Raw genomic sequence first — 23734 nt, forward strand, 5'->3', positions numbered from 1 at the left:
TCTTGCCCCTTTCCTGCTAATTGTCCAGATAACAGTTGGTTCTTGGGGTACTCCAGTATTCAGAGATTGAGATGAAGAGAAATCAGCAGAAACAACTGAGAAGAAATAACTCATAAGATATAAGAAAACGCAGGTGTATTACTTCATTTTCACACTGCTGATAAAGACATACCTGAGACTGTGAAGAAAAAGAGCTTTAATGAACTTATAGTTTCACACGTCTGAGGCGGCCTCACAATCATGGCAGAAGGCAAGGAGGAGCAAGTCATGTCTTACCTGGATGGCAGCAGGCAAGAGAAGAGAGAGCTTGTGCAGGAAAACTCCCATTTTAAAAATCATCAGATCTCGTGAGACTCACTATCATGAGAACACGAAAGACCTGCCTTCATGATTCAGTTACCTCCCTCCAGGTTCCTCCCACAATACATGGGAATTGGGGGAGTTACAATTCAAAATGAGATTTGGGTGAGGGGCACAGCCAAACTGTATCACTAGGAGAGCAGAATTCCTTGAAAGACAAGTGGCAAAGGTGTTTCAGGAATGTCTGATTTGATCAGGTATGTCTGATTTGGCTAAAAGATTGATTTAGATAATAAGTGGAAAATAACAAGATGCAGGCCTTGGGGACCCTCAAGAATAATGAGTTTTTTGGAGAGAGTAGACTGTAGTAAGGTTAGTGTGGGTTCATTAGTAAATAGGAGATGAGAGAAGGGGAAATAAATATAGACAACTTTTTCAAGGACTTTTGCTATAAAATGAGGGCAGAAAAATTGAGTGGTAGCTGCAGGGGTTATGGATTTTATTGAATGATTGTAGGATATTTATATATTGGCAGGAATTATTTAGTAAAAAGGGTATGTTACTAGTATGAAGGAGAGCAGAATCTTTGATTAGGAAAAAGAGTTTCTTGTGTGTAAGTAGAATAGTTAGCCTAGGAACAGTTTCTAGAAATTAAGACAGCAGTAAATATGCAAGTAAATCCATCTTGTCTCCTTTTGGATTTCCTCCATTTGAAAATTTTCTTGTAAGTTTTCAAAGTAGTTTGACTTACTCTTCCTGTTTCTACTTTGATTAATCATTTATGTTACATGGGGGGGAACCCTCAGGTATCTTCCAGAGAGCTTCTTTTTTTGCTCTCTTATGTTTTTTTCCTTAAAAAAAATTTTTTTTTTTTTTTGAGACAGAGTTTCACTCTTATTGCCCAGGCTGGAGTGCAGTGGCATGATCTCCGCTTCCCGGGTTCAAGTGATTCTCCTACCTCAGCCTCCTGAATAGCTGGGATTACAAGTGCACACCAGCACGCTTGACTAATTTTTTGTATTTTTAGAGAGACGGGATTTTACCATGTGGCTAGGCTGATCTTGAACTCCTGACCTCAGGTGATCTACCCGCCTTGGCCTCCCAAAGTGCTGGGATTACAGGTGGGAGCCACCATGCCCTGCCTTTTTTCTTAATTTTTAATTTTTGTGGGTACATAGTAGGTGTATTAATTATGCATTAATGTGTGTATATGCATTACATGAGACATTTTCATACAGATGTGCAATGAGTAATAATTACATCAGGGTAAATGGGGTATCCATCACATTAAGCATTTATTCTTTGTGTTACAAACAATTCAATTCTACCTTTTTTTTTTTTTTTTTTTTTTTTTGAGGTGGAGTCTCACTGTGTTGCCCAGGTTGCAGTGCAGTGGTGCGATCTCGGCTCACTACAACGTCCACTTACTGGTTTCAAACGATTCTCATACCTCAGCCTCCTGAGTAGCTGGGACTATAGGTGTGCACCACTATGCCTGGCTAATTCTCACAATTGTAGTAGACATGGGGTTTTGCCATGTTGGTCAGGCTGGTACTGAATTCCTGGCCTCAAGTGATCTGCCTGCCTTGGCCTCTCAAAGCACTAGGATTACAGGCATGAGAAACTGCATGCAGCACAATTATACTCTTTTAGTTATTTTTAAATGTACAATTAAATCATTTTTTACCAGCACAGTTATACTCTTTTATTTTTTATTTTATTTTATTATCATTATTATTTTTGAGGCAGAGTCTTGCTCTGTCGCCCAGGCTGGAGTAAAGTGGCAGGATCTTGGCTTACCACAATCTCTGCCTCCCAGGTTCAAGCGATTCTCCTGTCTCAGCCTCCTGAGTAGCCGGGATTACAGGTGTGTGCCACCACTTCCAGCCAATTTTTGTATTTTTAGTAGAGATGGGGTTTTGCCATGTTGGCCAGGCTGGTCTTGAACTCCTGACCTCAGATGATCCGCCTGCGTTGGTCTCCCAAAGTGCTAGGATTACAGGTGTGAGCCACCACCCCCGGCTAGTTATTTTTAAATGTACAATTTTTTTTTTTTTTTTTTTTGAGACGGAGTCTTGCTCTGACACCCAGGCTGGAGTACAGTGGCCGGATCTCAGCTCACTGCAAGCTCCGCCTCCTGGGTTTATGCCATTCTCCTGCCTCAGACTCCCGAGTAGCTGGGACTACAGGCACCCGCCACCTCACCCGGCTAGTTTTTTTTTTGTATTTTTAGTAGAGACGGGGTTTCACCGTGTTAGCCAGGATGGTCTCGATCTCCTGACCTCGTGATCCGCCCGTCTCGGCCTCCCAAAGTGCTGGGATTACAGGCTTGAGCCACCGCGCCCGGCCTAAATGTACAATTAAACCATTTTTACTGTAGTCATCCTATTGTGCTGGCAAATACTAGGTCATATTTATTCTTTTTTTTTTTTTTTGAGACGGAGTCTCGCTCTGTCACCCAGGCTGGAGTGCAGTGGCCGGATCTCAGCTCACTGCAAGCTCCACCTCCCGGGTTCACGCCATTCTCCGGCCTCAGCCTCCCGAGTAGCTGGGACTACAGGCGCCGGCCACCTTGCCCGGCTAGTTTTTTGTATTTCTTAATAGAGACGGGGTTTCACCGTGTTAGCCAGGATGGTTTCGATCTCCTGACCTCGTGATCCGCCCGTCTCGGCCTCCCAAAGTGCTGGGATTACAGGCTTGAGCCACCGCGCCCGGCCCATATTTATTCTTTCTAACTATCATTTGTCTCGTTTACCAGAAAGAAATACCTGTATAGTCATGTACTGCATGACAACATTTTAGTCAACAACCAACTACATGTATGAAGGTGGTCCCAAAAGATAATAATACCATATTTTTATTGTACCTTTTCTGTGTTTAGATATGTTTAATACACACATACGTACCATTGTGTTATAATTGCCTATAGTATTCAGTATAGGAACATGCTATACAGGTTTGTAGCCTAGGAGTAACAGGCTATACCATACAGCCTAGGTGTGTAGTTGGCTATGCTTCCTAGGTTTATGTAAGTACAGTCTATGATGTTCATACAACAGAACTGCGCAACAGTGCATTTCTCAGAATGTATCCCTGTTGTTAAGCAATGCATGATTGTGTTTTGTAGATGAGGAAATTGAGGAACATGTTCTCCAAATTTAAAATATTTCCTTTGTGTGTTTTAATTTCATTACATCTGTATGTTATGAAGGGTTATTATATATAGAACTGGAATTGAGGAATAATTAAAATTGTTAAATCTATAAGATCTGTCATCAGAGGAAGGTATAATAGTGTTACTGGAGATACCTTGCGCAGTGGTACTCTCCTTTTTGAAACCTTGTATCGTTTCTCAGCCTCCAGTAGAATAACTAACAAAATGACTTAAAAAAAAAGATTTATAGAAAATCTTATCTACCTTCCTAACAATTTTTTTTTTTTTTTTGCCATTTCAATGTGGTATAATATGGAATTTAAAACATTTTATTTTGTTTTATTTTGTAGAGGCAAGGTCTTCATATGTTGCCCAGACTAGTCTCAAACTCCTGGCCTCAAGTGATCCTTCCACCTTGGCCTCCTAAAGTGTTGGGATTATTGTTGTGAGCCACCATGCCTGGCCAACATGACATTTAATAAATTCCAAGGCTCTCGAGTTTTGTTTGTTTGTTGAGATAGGAGTTTTGCTCTGTTGCCCAGGCTGGAGTGGAGTGGCACAATCTCTGTTCACTACAACCTGCGCCTCCTGGGTTCAGATGACTTGTGCCTTAGTCTCCTGAGTAGGTGGGGTTACAGTCATGTGCCAGTGTGCCACTATGCCCGGCTAATTTTTTTTTTTTTTCTTATTAGAGATGGGGTTTCGCCACGTTGGCCAGACTGGTCTTGAATTCCTGGCCTCAAGTGGTCTACCTGCCTCAGCCTCCCATTGTGCTAGGATTACATGTGTGAGCCACTGTGCCAGGCCCTGGAATTTTTCTTTTGTTTCTGTTTTAGTGCTAACGTTTATGCTTGGGACATAAACATCAAAGTGGAACCATGAGGTGGGTGTGATTGTGTGTACCTGTAGTCCCAGCTACTTAGGAGGCTAATGTAGGAGGATTGCTCAAAGCCAGAGGAGTGCAAGGCTGCAGTGCTCTAAAAGCATGCCTGTGAATAGCCACTGCAGTTCAGCCTGGGCAACATAGTGATACCCTGTCTCAAAAAAGAAATTTTTGTTTTAAGCTTTTAGATTCAGGGGGTACATGTAGAGGTTTGTTACAAATGTATATTACATGATTCTGAGGTTTGGGGTACAATTAAACCCAGGTAGTAAGCACAGTACCCAATATAGTTTTTTCAACCCTTGTCCCCCTGTCTCCTTCCCTTCCTACCCTCTGTTGCAGTTCTCAATGTTCATTGTTCCCATCTTTATGTCCATGTATACCCAGTGGAAAACACATTTTACAAGTCTGTCACTATTCCACCCCAAAACTCCAAAAGTCCCAGTTGAGTGTCTTGTTGAAAGGTCATTTGACAGCTGGTAATCTACCACAGGATAAGAATTCCCATTTATGATAATCTACACAGCCTAAGAAATTTCCAATATAAAATAATTATGAAAGCTGGCTGAAATGTAACACCTTTTTAATTGCCTAGCTGTATTTACAAGAAAGTAATGACAGTCTTCAAGGAACAAAAACAAAGAGGGAACTGAAAGCTTTAACTATACATATGGGCTGACATTTGATCTGCACTGAGGAATTTGCTATTCTTTATAACCAAAGTGCTTGGATTTTGATAACTACGTTGGGCAAGAGGTAAGTCCTTGGGTTTAGAGAGAGAGGTGTTGGAACTGAGATCTCCTCATAAAGTGTACTCAGAGGCTACATCCTAACTTGAAAGGATAAGGGTAGAAATTCTACCTGTAGTCACAGGAAATACATAAGGAAATAAGGAAACTTAACGTTTCTTAGCTTGGACATTAATTTGGAGGAGGGTCTTGCTGGAAATTTGTTCCCACAGGCTTGCCTTCATGTATGTTTGAATTTACGCTACTTTATGTTCCTTGATTGGTAATACTCCAGGCACCTTACAGAAGCAATTGCAGAACTACTCTGGAAGAACATGCTTGCCACTCAGGCTATGTGGTATTCCCCCAGATAACCCTCTTAAAGCAGAGCACACAATCCAGAATTTACAAATATATATAAAGAGTAACTTATTATGAGCAAGTTAGCAAACCCCAGCAAAATTGAATTCCACTAGAACTTGGGCATTAGAATTATTAGGTATAACCTTAAGGGAAATTTGATTAAAATAATTAAAGACTTAAAATTAGAAAACATTTAAAAAGAACAAAATACCAAAGAAATTTAAAAATTAAGCCAACTGAAACTAGAATTCTACAATTAAATTTAGAGCCAATGAAATTAAAAGTGCAGCGGATGTGTTAAACAGCAAACTACACATGGCTGAAGAGAGAATCAAATACCTGGAAAATGGATCTGAAGAAATTATCCAGAAGATAGCATTGAAAGATAAGATATGAAAGACCACTTAAGAGACATAAAAATTAAGATGAGAAGGACCAACCATCTTAAGTGTTCTATAACAAGAGAATGGGGAAGATGGAAGAAAATACTTGAAGAGATAATAGTTGAATATTTTCCGGAAGTGATAAAAAATATAAATCATTGGCATCAAAGAACACAGTAAGTCCCAAGTGGAATGATAGTGGAACTGGAGAACATCATAGCCAGAGAGAAAATAATAAAAGGCTGAATGAGAACAGAGATGAACTGGACTTGGTGCCTGTATTTAAGTTGCTTATAGCTTGGGGTAGATGACAATTATTAAACATCTTGTTACATTTGTTTCTGTTAGTCTTTCCTTTGTAACAAATTACCTCTGCCCTATTGTAGTGGCACATGTCTGTAATCCCAGCACTTTGGGAGGCTGAGGCTGGAGGTTCACTGGAGCCCAGGAGTTCAAGACTAGCCTGGGCAACAACAGTGAGACCCTGTCTCTTTTTAAAAAAAAAATAAAAATAGTAAGAAGAACCCCCAATTTGCCTCAATACTCAGTGGATTAAAACAGTTGATTTCTGTTGATTTTGTGATTGACTGGTTAGTTTTTGCCGATCTTGCATTCATACAACTTCATTCATCTGGTGGGTCGGGTGGGGACTGGGCTTCAGTAGGATGGCTGGGTCTCCCTCCATGTAGTCTCTCATGTTAGGCTTCTTCACAGCATGGTAGTCTTAGGACAGGAGTAGCAGCTGTAAGGCCCTTAGGGCTGACGCTTAGAAATTATACCACGTGGATTCTGTTGTTCAAAACAAGTCACAAGTCCAGTTCTTATTCAAGGTTTTGGGTAAATAGGCTATATCTCTTGATTGGAGGTGCTGTAGAGATTCTCTGGCCGTATTTAATTTTCAACATCAGTATAGTTAGATGAATGCTGTGGTATAGACAACCAAAGGGTGATACAGAACAGAGGATGGAAACCTAACTCAGCTTGAGGGAGGGGTCAAGGAAGGCTTCTTGGAGTTGGTAATGCTTTAGGTAAGCCTTTTAAAGAAAAGTGTTACGTGATGGTGTGGTTATAGAAAACATAGAGGTATGGCCGGGCATGATGGCTCACACCTGTAATCCCAGCACTTGGGGAGGCCGAAGTGGGAGGATTGCTTGAGCTCAGGAGTTGGAGACCAGCCTAGGCAATATAGTGAGACCCCATCTGTTAAATACATAGAGATATATTTCCTTTTTTTTTTTTAACCTAGTCATCCATAAACAGGTATTTTTCCTAATAAAATGTTTTGACAGCTCATGTCAAAATGTGAGAACTCTCCATAAAAGCAGAACATGTATTTTCTCCATCTGCCTGACGATATGTTCCTCTCAGTTGAGAATCTTAGCTCTTACCCAGAGATACTCTATAAATACTGGTTGGGGATGCTTTGATGAAGTAGTGTTTCTTACGCAGAAAGATCAGTTAATTTTTTAAAGTCTTTAATCCTCATAGAGCTTTCTTCTTGAAAAATATAATTGATATTATTTAGATGGAAGAAAATTGCCAAACTTTATTAGGATAGCAGATAACAAAAGTCACTCTATCTCAGTAATGCCGAAACTGATCTTCTGATTTGGCTTCTGATACTGCTTTTTTAGAACCTGATAATCTGCTGGGCATGGTGGTTCATGCCTGTAATTCCAGCACTTTGGGAGGCTGAGGTGGGCAGATCACCTGAGATCAGGAGTTTCAGACAAGCCTGGCCAACATGGCAAAAAAAAAAAAAATACAAAACGTGTATTTTAATCTCTACTAAAAATACAAAAATTAGCCGGGTGTGGTGGCACGTACCTGTAATCCCAGCTACTTGGGAGGCTGAGGCAGGAGAATTGCTTGAATCTGGGAGGCAGAGGTTGCGGTGAGCTGAGATCATGCCACTGCACTCCAGTCTGGGCGACAAGAGTGAAACTTCATCTCAAAAAAAAAAGAAAAAGAACCTGCTAATCTTGTCTTCTGTAATGCTTGATCTTTTATTCAGTTACTGAACATGAACTCAGTATAATTAAGAGGGTTAGAGTGGTGGTGGTCGTGGAGACACATCAGTAAATATGTCGTCATGATACAATTCATCATGTACTAGAATCTAGGTATGAGCGAACTGTGTGAGAACGTAATTGTTGCCTAAAGAAGAAAAGAAAGATTATGTGTAGTGGGTGATAGTTGAGAAAATATTAAGAATGTCCTGTACAGAGAAGTGAGTCTGTAATGTGGTAACATGCAGAAGCTTGAAAGAACATGGAGTCAAGACTACTGCATGTAGTAGAATTAATTGTATTTGCTTTTCTTTTCCTCCCAAGATACAAATGGCCTTGTCTTTTTTTTTTTTTTTTTTAGTTATAATAATGTCTGCTTGATATAGAAAACCAGACAGTAAGAGAAGTAACTAAAACCCAGCCATGGCCAGATGCTGTGGGTCATGCCTGTAATCCCCACACACTTTGGGAGGTGGAGGCAGGAGGATTGCCTGAGCCCAGGAGTTCTAGACCAGCCTATGTAATATGATGGAACCCTGTTTCTATTTTAAAAATAAAACATTAAAATAAATAAAAATAAATAAAACCCATCCATAATCCCACTACTTAGTGAAACAGTCGTAAATATTTTGGGCCTGTCTTCAGTTGACTTTTCAGGATAAATTCACAAGCTGCTGTTCTTTCCCTTCCTCTTTTTCAAAGTATTACTAGAAATTCCTAATGGTAACTTTATGTTGTTCGGTTCTTTCTTCATACAGTAAGATAAAGAGACTGATAATCAGAACAGCCACGGTTTGTAAAGTAAATCATAAATTTACTGATTTAACAAGGATCACAGAATGAGTGTGTGAGCAGGTTTGAGATTAGTAACTAAATCTTCAAATATCCAAATTGGACTTTTGGTTATTTTGTGTCATGTATTCTGACACAGCTAAGGTTATTTAGTGTTATAAGTAACATACGTACTTCTTAATTACTCATCTTTTACACTGAAACTCAGCAATATTACTCAGTTTGAACCATTTTCATTTGTGTTTTTGCTGCAGTAGGATTAAAATAGTGGAAACTGTAGATCATCAGGAATTTGTCTTTAATTTTCTGATCATCTAGAGACTTCTCAAGCACAAACTGTCCCTTCCTAAGCATGTTTTCTTGAGGGCCTAAATATCCCTCAGAAAAGGATCCCAAACTGCCTGAAGTAGCTTTGTGTAACTGGCAAATCAAGTGGGGCCAAGTTGGTATTGTTGCAGTGAAAGGAAATAAGGACTATAAAATTAGAAGTAGAAAATTGAGACCAGGAAATGACTCTGGATTTTGCCTTTGGAACATTTTGTCCTTTGGTTTCATAAATGCAGTTTTGCGCTCAAGGAAACAGACTTGTAGCCAATTCTACCATATAAGTTATTGCCTTTATTTGATATATTTAGAAAGGACAAATGTTATTCCAATATGCTGCTTTTGTACATGAATAGTAGATGTGTTCTTTGAGTTCTTTGGGTCACGAAAAGTAGAACTACTTGCTTTCTAAGTTTATTGTTTGTTTTCAAACCTCAACTCTAATAGGGGAATCAGAGTTTCTTTAGAAAGAGCTGAGCGTGGATACCAACACTTATTGGATGCTAACTATTTGGCAGGTACTGTGGTGTGAGAGTTAAATGACATAGTTCTGTAAAAACCACTCGATACAGTGCCTGAAATATACATAAGTGCCCAATAATGTTATCAAACCCTAATAACAGTCCGGTGAGATAGATATTAACATCCTCATTTTACAGATGAGATAGACAGTTGGGGCTCCCAGACATTAATCCTCAGTTACAGAGTTAATGTCAGAGCAATGTCCCAAAGCCAGATCTGTCTTACTTGGGAGCCCAAGTATGGCTCCTAAGTTCAGTTGCATAGGCTTTGCACAGTACAGTTCTCATGAGAGACATTCACATGATTCATGCTGTGAATGGGGGGCCTCTTGGAGTTGTGCCACAAAACAACTCTGAGCCCAGTTTTTTTTTTTAGTACCACCTTGCTATGTAAACAGAATTACGAAGAAACGATTCATCATGCAGTCTTCATCCCTGCACACGTTTATGTCTTATGTTTACAGTAGCTGCTAAATGCTCAATTGGCCTCTTTATGTTTATTGTTTTCCTTCACAATTCAGGACTTTCCTAAAGAACTGTTCCTTCCTTTTAATGTAGAGTACATGGAAATAAACACAAATCTAAATGTAATTCTTAGTTGTACTATTCCTAAATATTTGTTTTGCTTTTTTTGTCTTCGTATTTGTGCTAAATTACATTAGAAGTCTTTGTTGGACTTCAAAATATATTGTTTGTGTTTTGCACTGGGCTCTTTGGTCTTGCCTGGTATTCTTATTGCAAATGTTACACCTTAATGATACTTGCTCAGAATAATGAAAAAAGATGGTATTTGTTTTTGTTTTTGTATTTTAGTAGATAAAGCTAAAGTCATTCAAATTTCCTTTCTATAATTAAACCAAAATTTGTGGAATATTCAGTATTCAAGTAGGATAAAATCATACTGCTTTGGCTTCCATTCTTTGCATTTCTAACATTCAGTTCAGTAAATGTGTATTTCAGGTGTATTCCGTCCCAGTCACTATCTGAAGCTTTGGGGATGTAAAGATAATTTAACAAACAGTCTCTGCCCAGTCTGGTTCAAGGGACTTTCTAAACAAATATTTTCTAAAACAAGTAGCAATGCTAGAATAAACATGTATGCTAATATTATGGTAGTCCTGAGAAGGGAGTGATTAAATCCTGTCTAGAAGGGTTAAGATCTCCCAGAGGAGGTAACAGAATTTAAGGTTGGTCTTAAAGAATACAAAGGAGGAGAGGATGGCTTTCCAGGAAAGGAAACCATGCAAAGTGTGGGTGCTTGAAAGTTTATGATGTGTCCTGAGAAAGTTGAGTAGTTTGCTGTGACTAAGTGACTGGAAAGGTAGATTGAGCAGAGTTGTGAAAAGACTCATAGGATATACTTACGAATTTGACTTTATCTTGTGGGCATTGAGGAACCATGGAAGGATTTAAAAACAAGGCAGTGCTTGATCACAACTAAGATTGGCAATTATGAGTTGAATGGTGGCCATATATGAAAGAGGAGAGAGAGAAGGAAGGCAGGCAAACTACTAACTTTGTGGTAGGCTTAGGAGAGGTTGTACTAAGGTATTAGCTATGCAGAGAAGATAGAAGAAGGGAAAAATGGACAGACAAGGGTCAGTAGGATTTGTGAGTTACATGGGAATGAGAGAAATCAAGGATGATTGTAATTCTTAATTTGGCCATGGAGTGAATGGTAATACAACTCATTGATTAAAAAAGGATGCAGGAGGGCTAGGTGTGGTGGCTCATGCTTATAATCCCAACAGGGAGGCCAAGGTGGGCAGATACTTGAGGCCAGGAGTTTGAGACCAGCCTGGCCAACATGGTGAAACCCCATCTCTACCAAAAATACAAAAATTGGCTGGTTGTGATGGCACATGCCTGTAATCTCAGCTACTCAGGAGGCTTAGACATGAGAATTGCTTGAACCCGGGAGGCAGAGGTTGTAGTGAGCAGAGATTGCACCACTGCACTCCAACCTGGGTGACAGAATGAGATTCTGTCCCCCCCCCCCCAAAAAAAAAAGGTGCAGGAAGAGGATCAGTGGCTTAAGTTTTGGACAGAATAAGTTTGATATATCCGACTGAAGGTATCTATCCAGTAGACAGTTGAGGAAGGGATTTTAGGTATAGATTTGGGATTGTTTGTATGGTGTTGGGAGTAGATACCGTACAGTGGCACAGAAGAGTCTAATAACATGAAGTTAATGCCAAAGACAGAATCCTGGATGAGCACCTTTAGGAGGGTAGGTAGAAAAAAGGAACAGTTGTCTTCTCAAATTGCATCTTTTGTGGAAATCATACTTTTTCTGTTTTGTTTTAGGTCAGATTTTTTAGATACAATTTATACCAATAAAATGCAACCCTCTTAGTTGTACAGTCCTGAGTTTTAACAAATGTAAAGTCTCATGTAACGACCAGCATAGTCAAGATGGAGAATACTTTTATTACTCCCAGAAGTACCTCTGTGCTTCTATATAGTCATACCTTTATTCCCCTTCCCTGGTAACCAGTGATCTGATTTCTGTCCCTATAGTTTTGCCTTTTCCAGAATGCCAGGTAAGTGGAGTCATACAGTATGTAGTCCTTTTGTGTCTGGCTTCTTTTACATAGAATAATGCTTTTGAGATTTGTCCATGTTATTGTGTGTATTAGTAGTTTATTTTTATTGCTTAGTAGTATTCCATTTTATAGATCTATAAGAATCTTTTTATTAATCCACTCACCAGTGAATAAACATTTGGGTTGTATTCAGTTTTTGGCTTTATGAATAATGCATTAACATTTGCAGCCAGGCATTGGTGGCGTGTTCCTGTAATCTCAGCAACTTGGGAGGCTGAGATGGGAAGATAGCTTGAGCCCAGAAGTTTGAGGCTGCAGTGAGTTATGATTGTGCCACTCTCCTGCAGGTTGGTCAGTAGAGAAAAACCCTGTCTCTCAAAAAATAATTTGCAAACATTTTTGTGTAGACATATGTTTTTATTTTTCTTGAGTAAATAATACCTAAGAGTGAGTCATATGGTAAGTGTAATGTTTAACCTTATAAAACCTTATAAAAAAATGGATAATGTGACTAGACCATTTTGCATTCCCAACAGCAATGTACGAGAGTTTCTAGTTGCTCCTTGTTCTTGCCAGCCCCTCTGTTGTCAGAATTGTTTTGAATTTTAGTCATTCATTTTATTTTATGTTACATTATTTTATTTTAAACAGGGTCTCACTCTGTTGCCCAGGCTAGATATCAGTGGCGTAGTCTCACTGCAGCCTCAACCTCCTGCGTTCAAGTGATCCTCCCACCTCAGCCTCCTGAGTAGCTGGGACCAATGTGTGTGCCAATGCCTCTGGCTAATTTTTAAAATTTTTGTAGAGTCAGGGTCTCACCATGTTGCCCAGGCTAGTTTCAAACTCCTAGAGACAGACAGTCCACCTGCCTCAGCCTCCTAAAGTGCTGGGATCATAGGCATGAACCACCGCGCCCAGACTATAGTCATTCTTTTAGGGGTTTAGAGGCATCCTATTATAATTTTTATTTCCCTGATGGCTAGTGATGTTGAGTTTATTTTTATGTGCTAATTTGCCATCTGTGTATCTTTGGTGAAATGTGCTTTTTTTTTTGAGACGGAGTCTCGCTCTGTCCCCCAGGCTGGAGTGCAGTGGCCGGATCTCAGCTCACTGCAAGCTCCGCCTCCCAGGTTTACGCAATATTCTCCTGCCTCAGCCTCCCGAGTAGCTGGGACTACAGGCGCCTGCCACCTCACCCGGCTAGCTTTTTGTGTTTTTTAGTAGCGACGGGGTTTCACCGTGTTAGCCAGGATGGTCTCAATCTCCTGACCTCGTGATCCGCCCGTCTCAGCCTCCCAAAGTGCTGGAATTACAATGTACTTTTTAATTGGGTAGTTTGTTTTCTTCTTAAGAGTTCTCTGTGTATTCTAGATAGAAGTCCTTCATCAGATATATGACCTGCAAATATTTTCTCTGGCTTATCTTTTCATTCTCTTAAGAGTTTCTTTTGAGCAGAACTTTCTAATTTTAATGAAGTTCATGTTCTCAAGTTTTTCTTTTATGATTCGTACGTTTTGTGTCCTAAGAAATCTCTATGTCACAAAGATTTCTCCTGCGTTTTATTCTGTGTGCTTTATAGTTTTATGGCACACTTAGGTTTGTAATCCTTTTTGAGTTAATTTTTTGTATATGATGTGAACTCTTGAGATTCATGTACTTGCATATAGATGTCAGATTAATTGTTCCAGCTTCATTTGTTTTGTCACTTTCTCCATTTAATAACCTTGACAATTTGTTGAAAATCAGTTGGCCATATATGCACATCTATTTCTGGACTCTGTTCTGTGCCATTGATCTATATATTTGCCTTTTCACTAATACCACAGTGTCTTCATTACTTTACCTGAAACTACATTTATTTTAGAGATGATTGTGGTATCTGTTAGGAATGCTATTGGCAGCAAGGAAGAGAGCCCTACTAAGAGTGGGTTTATTTTTCTGCTATAAGAAGTCTGGACATAGGCAGTTGCTAGTTGGTTTAACTTGTTCATCCATACCAGGGTTCAACAGACTATAGCCTGCTGGCCCAATCTGGCCTGCCACCTGTTTTTGTAAATAAAGTGTAATTGGAACATAGCCACATTAGTTTGTTTACACATTGTTTATGGCTGCTTTCATGCTACAAAGTCAGAGTTGAGTAGCTGCAAGAGAGACTACATATAAAGCCTGCAAAGCCTAAAATATTTATTGTCTGGCCCTTTAAAGAAAATGTTTCTTAACTTCTGATCTATACCATTAAGGACCCAATTTCTTTTATCCGCTCATTGATTTTTGGCTCACTGACTCTTTTTTAAGATAGGGGGTCTCCTTATGTTGCCCAGACTGGCCTCAAGTGATCCTTCCCCACAGCCTCCTGAGTAGCTGGGACTGCAGGCACAGGCCACTGTGCTTGACTTGGTTTACTGACATTTTGTTCTGTGTCACCTCATTCATAGTACATCCCCCACGGTTCTATATGCATGTTCCAAGGCAAGAAGAAGAGAGAAAGGGGGTAACACCAGTCATGCTCATTTATTTTATTGAGAAAATCAACAGTCTTCCAGAAGCTTCCCAGCCAATTTCTGTTTACATCTGAAAGGCTAAAATTGTGTTATATGGTAAGCCATAGCAGTAAGGGAGGCTGGAAACTAAATAGGCAACTTTTCTAGCCTCTCTAGTGGAGATGGGCATGTGCCAAAAGTAACAGTCATTCGCAGTTAGTCCTTTTATCATAATGAACCATTCATATTAGAAAATAAATGTAGCCGTAAGGGAGGCTGGAAACTAAATAGGCAACTTTCCTAGCGTCTCTAGTGGAGATAAGCATGTGCCAAAAGTAACAGTCATTCGCAGTTAGTTCTTTTATCATAATGAATCATTCATATTAGAAAATAAATGAACTGTGTAAGTTCCTAGCCCAGTGGTTCTCAAACTTTGTTACATGTGAACGTCTCATGGGGTGCAGAATATAGATTCTTGGGGCCCATGCACAGAGGTTTTTCTTGGATGAAGTCAAGGATTTGCATTTTCAAAAAGTACCATATGTATTTTGATGCATATGTGGACCGTCTGGTAAATAACTATGTTGGCCTCGTACTTTGGGATTTTGATTTGAGGCAGTGTTTCTCAGTGATTCTGTGTATCAGAATCATCTGTGGAGGTTTTTTGTTTGTTTGTTTGTTTGTTTGAGATAGAGTCTCACTCTGTCGCCCAGACTGGGGTGCAGTGGTGCGATCTTGGCTCACTGCAACCTCCGCTCCCCCAGGTTCAACGATTCTCCTCTTTAACTCTAAGCCTCTTGAGTAGTTGGGACTACAGGTGCATGCCACAATGCCTGGCTGACTTTTGTATTTTTTAGTAGAGACAGGGTTGTGCCATGTTGGCCAGACTGGTCTAGAACTCCTGGCCTCAAGTAATCTGCCTGCCTCGGCCTCTCCAAGTGCTGGGATTATAGGTTTGAGCCACTGCACCCAGCAAAAAACCAACTTTTTAAAGCAGAACTTCTGAAAAAAGATTAATATGTATTAATGTTGACTGTGTGACAGATACCATACTATATATTACATGCTTTTGTTCATTTCATATTCCCTAGTAATACTGATAATTTTTTTGGATAGTGATGGTCAAAAATCATTAATCTAAGATTGTTTCTCAGAGTGCAGTTCCTAGACTAGCAGCATCACTGTGATCTGGAAATTTTTTAGAAATTCAAATTATTGAGTACCACCCCAGACTTACTTAATTGGAAACTCAGGTAGGGCCCAACAGTCTGTTTCAACAAGCTCTCCTGGTGATTCTGATGCATGTCAAAGTTTCAGAACCTTGAAAGGCACTGCTGAATGTTTCCCAGCTTGGTTTAGACAAAATTAGTTGACTGTCTTAAAAATAAAAAATAACTTAATTGATTAAAGTATATTGGCCGGGCATAGTGGCTCACGACTGTAATCCCAGCACTTTGGGAGGCCAAGGTGGGTGGATCACTTGAGGTCAGGAGTTCAAGACCAGCCTGGCCAACATGACGAAACCCCGTCTCTACTAAAAATACAAAAACTAGCTGGGTGTGTTGACACGCGCCTGTAATCCCAGCTACTTGGGATGTTGAGGCAGGAGAATCGGCTGAACCTGGGAGGCAGAGGTTGCACTAAGCTGAGTATGTGTCACTGCACTCCAGCCTGGGCAACACACAGAGCGAGACTGTGCCTCAAAAAAAAAAAAAAAAAAAAAAAAAAAAAAAGTATGTGTACTATACTGTCACAGGTAGTAATTTGGAATTGCATTGAAGGTTCACAAACCATCTAACATGATAATTGTTGAGTATTGTATTTGATAAGATTATTCAAGGCATTTGTTAGGTTACTATCTTTAAACCACTCTTAAAACTAATTTGTGTGTGTACATTACTTTTTCCTAGTTTTTAAGGAAGAGTTAAGGACATTGAAGACAGTTCTTATGTTTATAAAATTTATAAAGTAGGGAAGAATGCAAGATAAACATGTATAAACACAAGGCAAATATATAAACATGTTTTATTTTAGGGTTAGCTACATTTCTGTGATTGGTAAATATGTTACAACGTAGGCAGCCTATCCCAACAGAAAACTTGGGTTTATTCATAAGCCAAAGAGCAAAACAGTACTTCATAGCACGTATTATGTCTTTCTTCAATTACAGTTGCATTCCCAATTGTAGTTACTAATTGCTTCAACAGGGAATCTAATATCTTCTCTCATCTGCTTTTGGGAAGCTATATAACTCTACTCCTATATTTCTCCCTACCCTTAGAAAAGTTAGTTTAGGTTCACTTGGGCTGTCTTTTGCTTACTGGAGGTGATACAGTATTTCTTCTCCAGTTTTGAAAAGAGGCTAATTGGATCTAAGCTTTAGTTTGATTTTTAGGTGCTTTAAGAACTTTTTAAGCTGGTCATGGTGGCACTGCCTGTAGTCACAGTTACTTGGGAGGCTGATGTGGGAGGATCACTTGAGCCCAGGAGTTCAAGTCCACCCTGGGCAACATAGTGATATGGTGTCTCTTTTAAAAAAAAGTTTTTGCGACAGAGTTTTGCTTTGTCACCCAGACTGGAATGTGGTGGCGTGATCTGAGGTCACTGCAGCCTCAACTCCACGGGCTCCAGCGATCCTCCCACCTCAGCCTCCCAATAGCTGGGACCACAGGCACATGCTACCACGCATGGCTAATTTTTGTATTTTTGGTAGAGATGGGGTTTCACCATGTTGCCCAGGCTGGTCTCGAACTCCTGAGGTCAAGCAGTCTGCCCACCTCGGCCTCTCAAAGTGCTGGGATTATGGGTGTGAGCCACTGTGCCCATCAAAGAAAAAAACAGAAAGAAAACCCAACTTTTTAAAGCAGAACTTCTGAGAAAAGAAATTCAGTTGCACTTGTGTATGTGTAGAATCTGATTTAACAAAGGGTTAAAATTACTCAGCCCACTTGTACTTCCATTAGCAATAACTCCAAACATGAAATGAAATTCGCAGAAACAGAAATTGTCATTGAAGCCAAGAAAGAGGTCTTTATTTCTAAGGCAAAAGTACTTGAAGTGTTGGAATTTCCTTGGGAGAATGTCAGCAAAAAAGACTTGTCTTTTTCTCAATTATAATTTGCAGCACAAGAGACTTGAAGTTTATGGAATTATGAAAGCCCGAATCAATAAAAATACTTGAATTGGATTTCTTGGTAGCCCAGAGATACCTACCTCTGTTATTGGAATTTTGCTTCCTAGCCTCTGTGTTAATTTTGCTAGGGTAGGCCTCATTCTCTTAGCCCTGACGAATTTAACTTTTTGTTAGATTTTAGTCTTCAGAAAGCCTCCTAAATCAGGGCTCCCTCTCTTTTCCCATGACTTCATTTTTCTAACTCAATTTTTTTTTTGTTAATTTTTTTAGTATTTCTTAAGCATTTAGTGACAACACTGTGTTGTGTCACTTGTGGTTTTCCTTGGCATTGACCAGTCTCCACTTGATTTTGCACTTACTTGCTTCCTTGTTGAGGAACTAGTAATAACCCATCATGACTCCATAAAATTACTTGATATTGAAATAGAGTGCTTTTATTTCTCAGGACTATTTTGTATGTTCATGTCAGCTTTACTCAAGTGTTTCAGAACTTTCAGAACTTGTTCATATCATGTAAGTCTTCCTCAGAAATACAAGAGACTTGCATATGACAGAAGTGGTAAAATACCTGTGAAAATGTATTGCCTAATATGTATGTTTCTGTTGATATCTTTTGGAAGCAAGCACATTTTCCCTTTTTTCTTAAGGGCTAGAGGAGACACTAAGATGTTCTTCTTAAAAGCATTATTTCTTATCAGACAAAATTATAAATCTTTTAATTATTGTTAGTTTAGGACACAGTAAAATACTTTAATAACATTGGCAGGCTATCGCATATATTTCTGGGTATTAGTCTCAAGTTCACTATGTACTTTTTCATGAAAAACTATATAAATTGAGAGAGCAGCTGCGCCCTTGTTTGTTGCAGATCTTGATTTATTCTATTTTTAAAAAAAATTCAGAAGATATCTTTGTATCAAAAGAAATGCTAATGATTTTCTTTGGAATGTGGACCCATTTTAATCAGTACTGGCTAATCTTTCTCACTTTGCTGATTGCATGTATTTGTGACCCTTAGATTGTAGGGAATGGAAGTGAACAGCAGCTGCAAAAAGAGCTAGCAGATGTACTGATGGATCCTCCAATGGACGACCAGCCAGGGGAAAAGGAGCCTGTGAAAAGGTCACAACTGGATGGTGAAGGAGATGGGCCTCTTTCTAATCAGCTCTCCGCTTCATCCACCATTAACCCTGTGCCATTAGTAGGGCTCCAAAAACCAGAGATGAGCCTGCCAGTGAAACCTGGACAAGGAGGTTAGGATTGCTGCATTGCTTGCGTAACTGAAGGTTATTGTTTTTAATATGTGAGTGTCCACCCTGTACTAGGTTTTATTTAGAACAGGCAAAAACCATTGTCTACATTCTCTAGAATCTCTAAATTCTAAATCTAAAGGGATGTGAGAGGAGTAAAAATATATATACCATTCTGATTTCCTTTTAAATGTATTTCAGTTGTACCAAGGAAAGAGAAAATATAACTAAAGGAAACAGAGGGAATCTTTTTTTTTCCCCCCCAGAATGCTTAAAGATTTTTCAAAGAAAGAAGGAATATGAGTACAATATTTGAGAAATGGAGGGATAATTCTGGGTGAACAGATGTTTGCTCCAGACCTGTATAGCTCTATAGGAGCAGTTGCCAAGTTGAAAAAGGAATACTAGAGCATGGGGCAGAAAGACATAGTATGGGAGGAGAAGGACAACTTAAAGGCTCATTTGGAAAAGCAAGGTGTTAAAACTATAGATGTTATTGGGAAAGGAACGCCAAAGAGATTGAGAGAACATAATGAAGTGGCTAAGATGATGAATAAGAGAAATAACTGTAACAGTGCAGGTCAGAAAGATGACAATTAGGCCAGGCGTGGTGGCTCATGCCTGTAATCCCAGCACGTTGGGAGGCCGAGGCAGGCAGATCACAAGGTCAGGAGATCAGGATCATCCTGGCCAACGTGGTGAAACCCTGTCTCTATTAAAATACAAAAAATTAGCCAGGTGTGGTGGTGCGCACCTGTAGTCACAGCTACTTGGGAGGCTGAGGCAGGGGCATTGTTTGAAACCAGGAGGCAGAGGTTGCAATGAGCCGAGATTGTCCCACTGCACTTCAGCCTGGCGACAGAGTGAGACTCTGTCTCAAAAAAAAAAAAAAAAAAAAAAAGAAAAAAAAAGACAATCAGAGATAGGAGTTTTCAGAGTGAAAAAATACTAAATGTATATTTGACCTAAATGTAAATTACAAAGTCAGAACAAATTAGAAGAGGCAGAAAAGTGAATCAAATCTGAATCTGATTGAGACTGACTTTAATAGCACTATATTTTGAGTATCCTTTGTCTGAAATGCTTGGGACCAGAAGTGTTTCAGATTTCAGATGTTTTTGGATTTTGAAATATGCATATAATTGCCTGCTGAGCACCCCAAATCCAATAATTAGAAATCTGAAATTCCCCGAATAGTATTTATTTTAAGTGTCATGTAAGTGCTCAAAAGGTTTTGAAATTTGAAACATTTCATATTTCAGAGTTTTGAATTTAGGATACTCAACCTGTACCTAAAAATCTTGGTGTTTCTGACAGAGTTCTAGTGTGAGATTTCTGGCTTTCATGGGCATTTCTTTTAGGGTATGGCATATTATCTCATTAATACTTAATTTTAGACCCTAAATGTTACTTGCAGATTTTTACTTGCTAATCATATCAACAAAATATCAAAGTGAAAATAATCACTTCCTTATTCTTTGTTTCTTTCAGATTCTGAAGCTTCAAGTCCTTTCACACCAGTGGCCGATGAGGACAGCGTAGTTTTCAGTAAACTGACTTACTTAGGCTGTGCCTCAGTAAATGCTCCCAGGAGTGAAGTGGAAGCCTTAAGGATGATGTCCATCTTAAGAAGCCAGTGTCAGATTTCACTAAATGTTACCCTTTCAGTGCCAAATGTATCTGAAGGAATTGTGAGGTGAGACTGGTTTATTGAAATATTTTAGTATTTACATCAGATCTCTGACCTGTTGCTTTAGAAAGAAGCAGTAGTGAATAAAATACATATTAATACTTACTTTACTTGTGTAATGTTTCATTTACCTGACACTCATGTTATGTCTTCCAAGGACTGTAACCTTTGTGAAAAATGGTCTCTTATTTGTAATAGTTTTTCATCCTCTTCCTAGTCATGTGTAGTACATTAGACTTTCAATGTTTTGGGAATAAATGAAATACATTGACATGAGTCAGCCTAAAAGATTATATTTTCCATGTTCCTTTGATGAAAATACAAGCTTGACACATTAGTTCAAAATGGAGTTTCATGCTGAGTTTGAAAGTTACAAAAATTTATTGTTAAATATTAACTATACCAGTACACCCCTTAATTTTTATGATGAGAAAACTGGCCAGGTGCAGTGGTTCATGCCTGTAATCCCAGCACTTTGAGAGGCTGAGACGGGTTGATCACTTAAGTTCAGGGGTTTGAGACCAGCCTGGGCAACATGGTGAAACCCTGTCTCTACAAAACATAAAAAAATTAGCCAGGCGTGGTCGCATGCACCTGTAGTTCCAGCTACTCAGGAGCCTGAAATGGGAGGATCACCTGAGCCTGGGATTTGAAGGCTGCAGTGAGCTGTGATCATGCCACTTCACTCCAGACTGAGTGACAAAGTGAGACCCTCTCTCAACAAAACAAAAGGAAAAAAAGATGAAAAAACTGAGGCACAGAGAAGCCTCTAGAAATGGCTGTTTATACTAATAGAACAAATAACAATTGCAGATAGCTAACCAGATGTCTGTATCAACCAGCTAAATATACAGTTGCTCAATAAGTCAGACGAGTGCAGCTAAAATAAATTTTTTTCTGCTGTTACCAAAGATTCATGCTTATTTAAATTACCACATAAAATAGCCTTAATTCTACTCTACCACTAATAAATACAGTTAACATCTTGGCTTATTAAGATCTTTGCATATTGGTATGTGTATATGTCTATGTATGTGTGAATATACCTGCATATATATACGTACGTAATTATACAACTGTTAGAATCAACTTTTTTTGAACAACAATGGAACTGTCCATACCATCTTGTACTTAGTTTTTTATCATAAACCCTTTTTCATGCCAGTAAATATGATTAAAAATTTTAATTTATGATGGCACATTAATGGGTTATACATAAATAACCCATCTCTTATATTAGACATCTTAAGGTTTTTATCTTTCAGAGAAAAAAGCATGACTAATGATAGCTAATTTTAATTATACGGGAATATCAGTGTTTTAGAAATAGGTATCTTTGAGCTCAATCTTTTTAGACTTCTGTTGATTTCCTTAGGATAAATTCCTAGAAGTAAACTTAATGAGTTTGTCTCTTTTTATTGCTTCTGATAACATTGCCAACTAGCCATCTAGAAATATTGATCCAGTTTATACTTTTATCAGCAGTATATAGAGTGTCCATTTCTCAGTATCCTCAGAAGTATTTTGGACTTTCATGGTGACAGAGTAATAGCTGTCTGTTGATTGTAGTAAAATAATCTGTATATGTAATTTTTCCCCTGAAGTATTTAAAGAACTATTTCACAAAGACTCACAAATTCTATTTATTAATGATAAACTATTAAAAATTTGTTTAGCATTCATTTCTAAATGTTTCTTAGTCAATACTCATTCCTCTAACTGAAGTTATACTTTAATATATTTTTAATTTTATAAAAAAAGTTAGAAAGCTAGTTGGTCTTACCCCACATTTTCAGAGTTTTCATAAAAGTGCTTTCAAACTTGCATTAGATCTTCTTCCTAGGTATTTCCGTGATGAGCAAGGCCTTCTAGGCTTTCCCCATTAATGGCTCTACCCACGTAGCGTTGAAATTGCGTAGTTTCTTTTTAGACCTTTCATAGTTGTGCCTTAGTGCCCTGAATAGAGTCTGGAATGTTTTAGGTATCACATAAATATTCGTTGAATAAGTAGATTTTTGAATGAATGCTATCCCTTTGATTTTTTACTGAATGGCATTCTTTTGCTTTTATTCATGATTTTTTTTTTGAGTTAGCATTTTGTATAATCTCTGTCTTTATTTTTCATGAATAAAAAAGAAACATGTTTCAGTCTGAGAAAAAGCATCAGTTTTTTGTTTTTTTATTTTTTCATAGCAGATTAGGTCGTTTTTAAAGGAGATAATTAGAAACTCAGCTTCGCCAGATGCGGTGGCCCACGCCTATAATACCAGCACTTTGGGAGGCCTAGGCGGGCAGATCACCTGAGGTCAGAAGATTGAGACCATCTGGCTAACATGCCCCGTCTCTACTAAAAATACAAAAAATAGCCAGGCATGGTGGCACATCCCTGTAATTCCAGGTCCTTGGGAGGCTGAGGCAGGAGAATCGCTTGAACCCAGGAGGTGGAGGTTGCGGTGAGCCAAGATCGCGCCATTGCACTCCAGCCTGGGCAACAAGAGCGAAACTCCGTCTCAAAAAAAAAAAAAAACAGAGGCGCAGCTTCAGTGTATTTTGGTAGGCTAATTTACGTGTTAATCTTGTCTTTAGTTTGTTGCAGACTATATAAGAAATGTGCTTATTCATATTTTTTATACCTTTCTGTTTGCCTCCCTAAAACATGATACCATATAGTTTTTACTACTATGGGATTATGTAATCAATAGCTTCCAGAATTCACATAGGACTTACTTATTAAAATTTAAGGTTAATATTAGCATACCAAATATATGATCTTCTTACTAGAAAGGATGAGTCTCACATCTTAATATAAACGTAGTACAGATTGTTCATAATTCATCTAATATCTCTATATCTTTTTCTCTGAACAGACTCCTAGATCCTCAGACAAACACTGAAATAGCAAACTACCCTATCTACAAGATCCTCTTCTGTGTCAGAGGGCATGATGGAACTCCTGAGAGTGACTGTTTTGCTTTCACTGAAAGTCATTACAATGCAGAGCTCTTCAGAATACACGTCTTCCGGTGTGAAATACAAGAAGCTGTAAGTCCTCAAGAGAAAACTCTCTGCAAATGAAACTTCACCAGTGCTCTCACTAGGTTGAAATGATTATGGTATTTATTATGATCACTTATGAGCCAGATGAAATTCTCTGCTAGTGTTTTAGTGATTCTAGCCT

At 38.8% G+C, this 23734-nt stretch overlaps 1 protein-coding gene across 5 annotated transcripts in view; it reads left to right on the forward strand.

The window, feature by feature from the left end:
* Window positions 1-23734, forward strand: part of LOC105463889 (RAB GTPase activating protein 1) — a 177326-nt gene that overhangs the window by 37006 nt on the left and 116586 nt on the right. For 4 of the 5 annotated variants that reach the window (XM_011711288.2, XM_011711292.2, XM_011711289.3 and 1 more), the window contains 3 exons: window positions 18635-18869; window positions 20358-20562; window positions 23424-23598. In XM_011711288.2, coding sequence (XP_011709590.2) covers window positions 18635-18869; window positions 20358-20562; window positions 23424-23598 — 615 coding nt within the window. Of the gene's footprint in view, window positions 1-18634; window positions 18920-20357; window positions 20563-23423; window positions 23599-23734 lie in introns of those variants that run through there. The other variant, XM_011711293.2, reaches the window with a different exon arrangement.

This window comes from Macaca nemestrina, chromosome 14 (assembly GCF_043159975.1).
Source record: "Macaca nemestrina isolate mMacNem1 chromosome 14, mMacNem.hap1, whole genome shotgun sequence".
In the NCBI taxonomy this organism is placed as follows: Eukaryota; Metazoa; Chordata; class Mammalia; order Primates; family Cercopithecidae; genus Macaca; species Macaca nemestrina.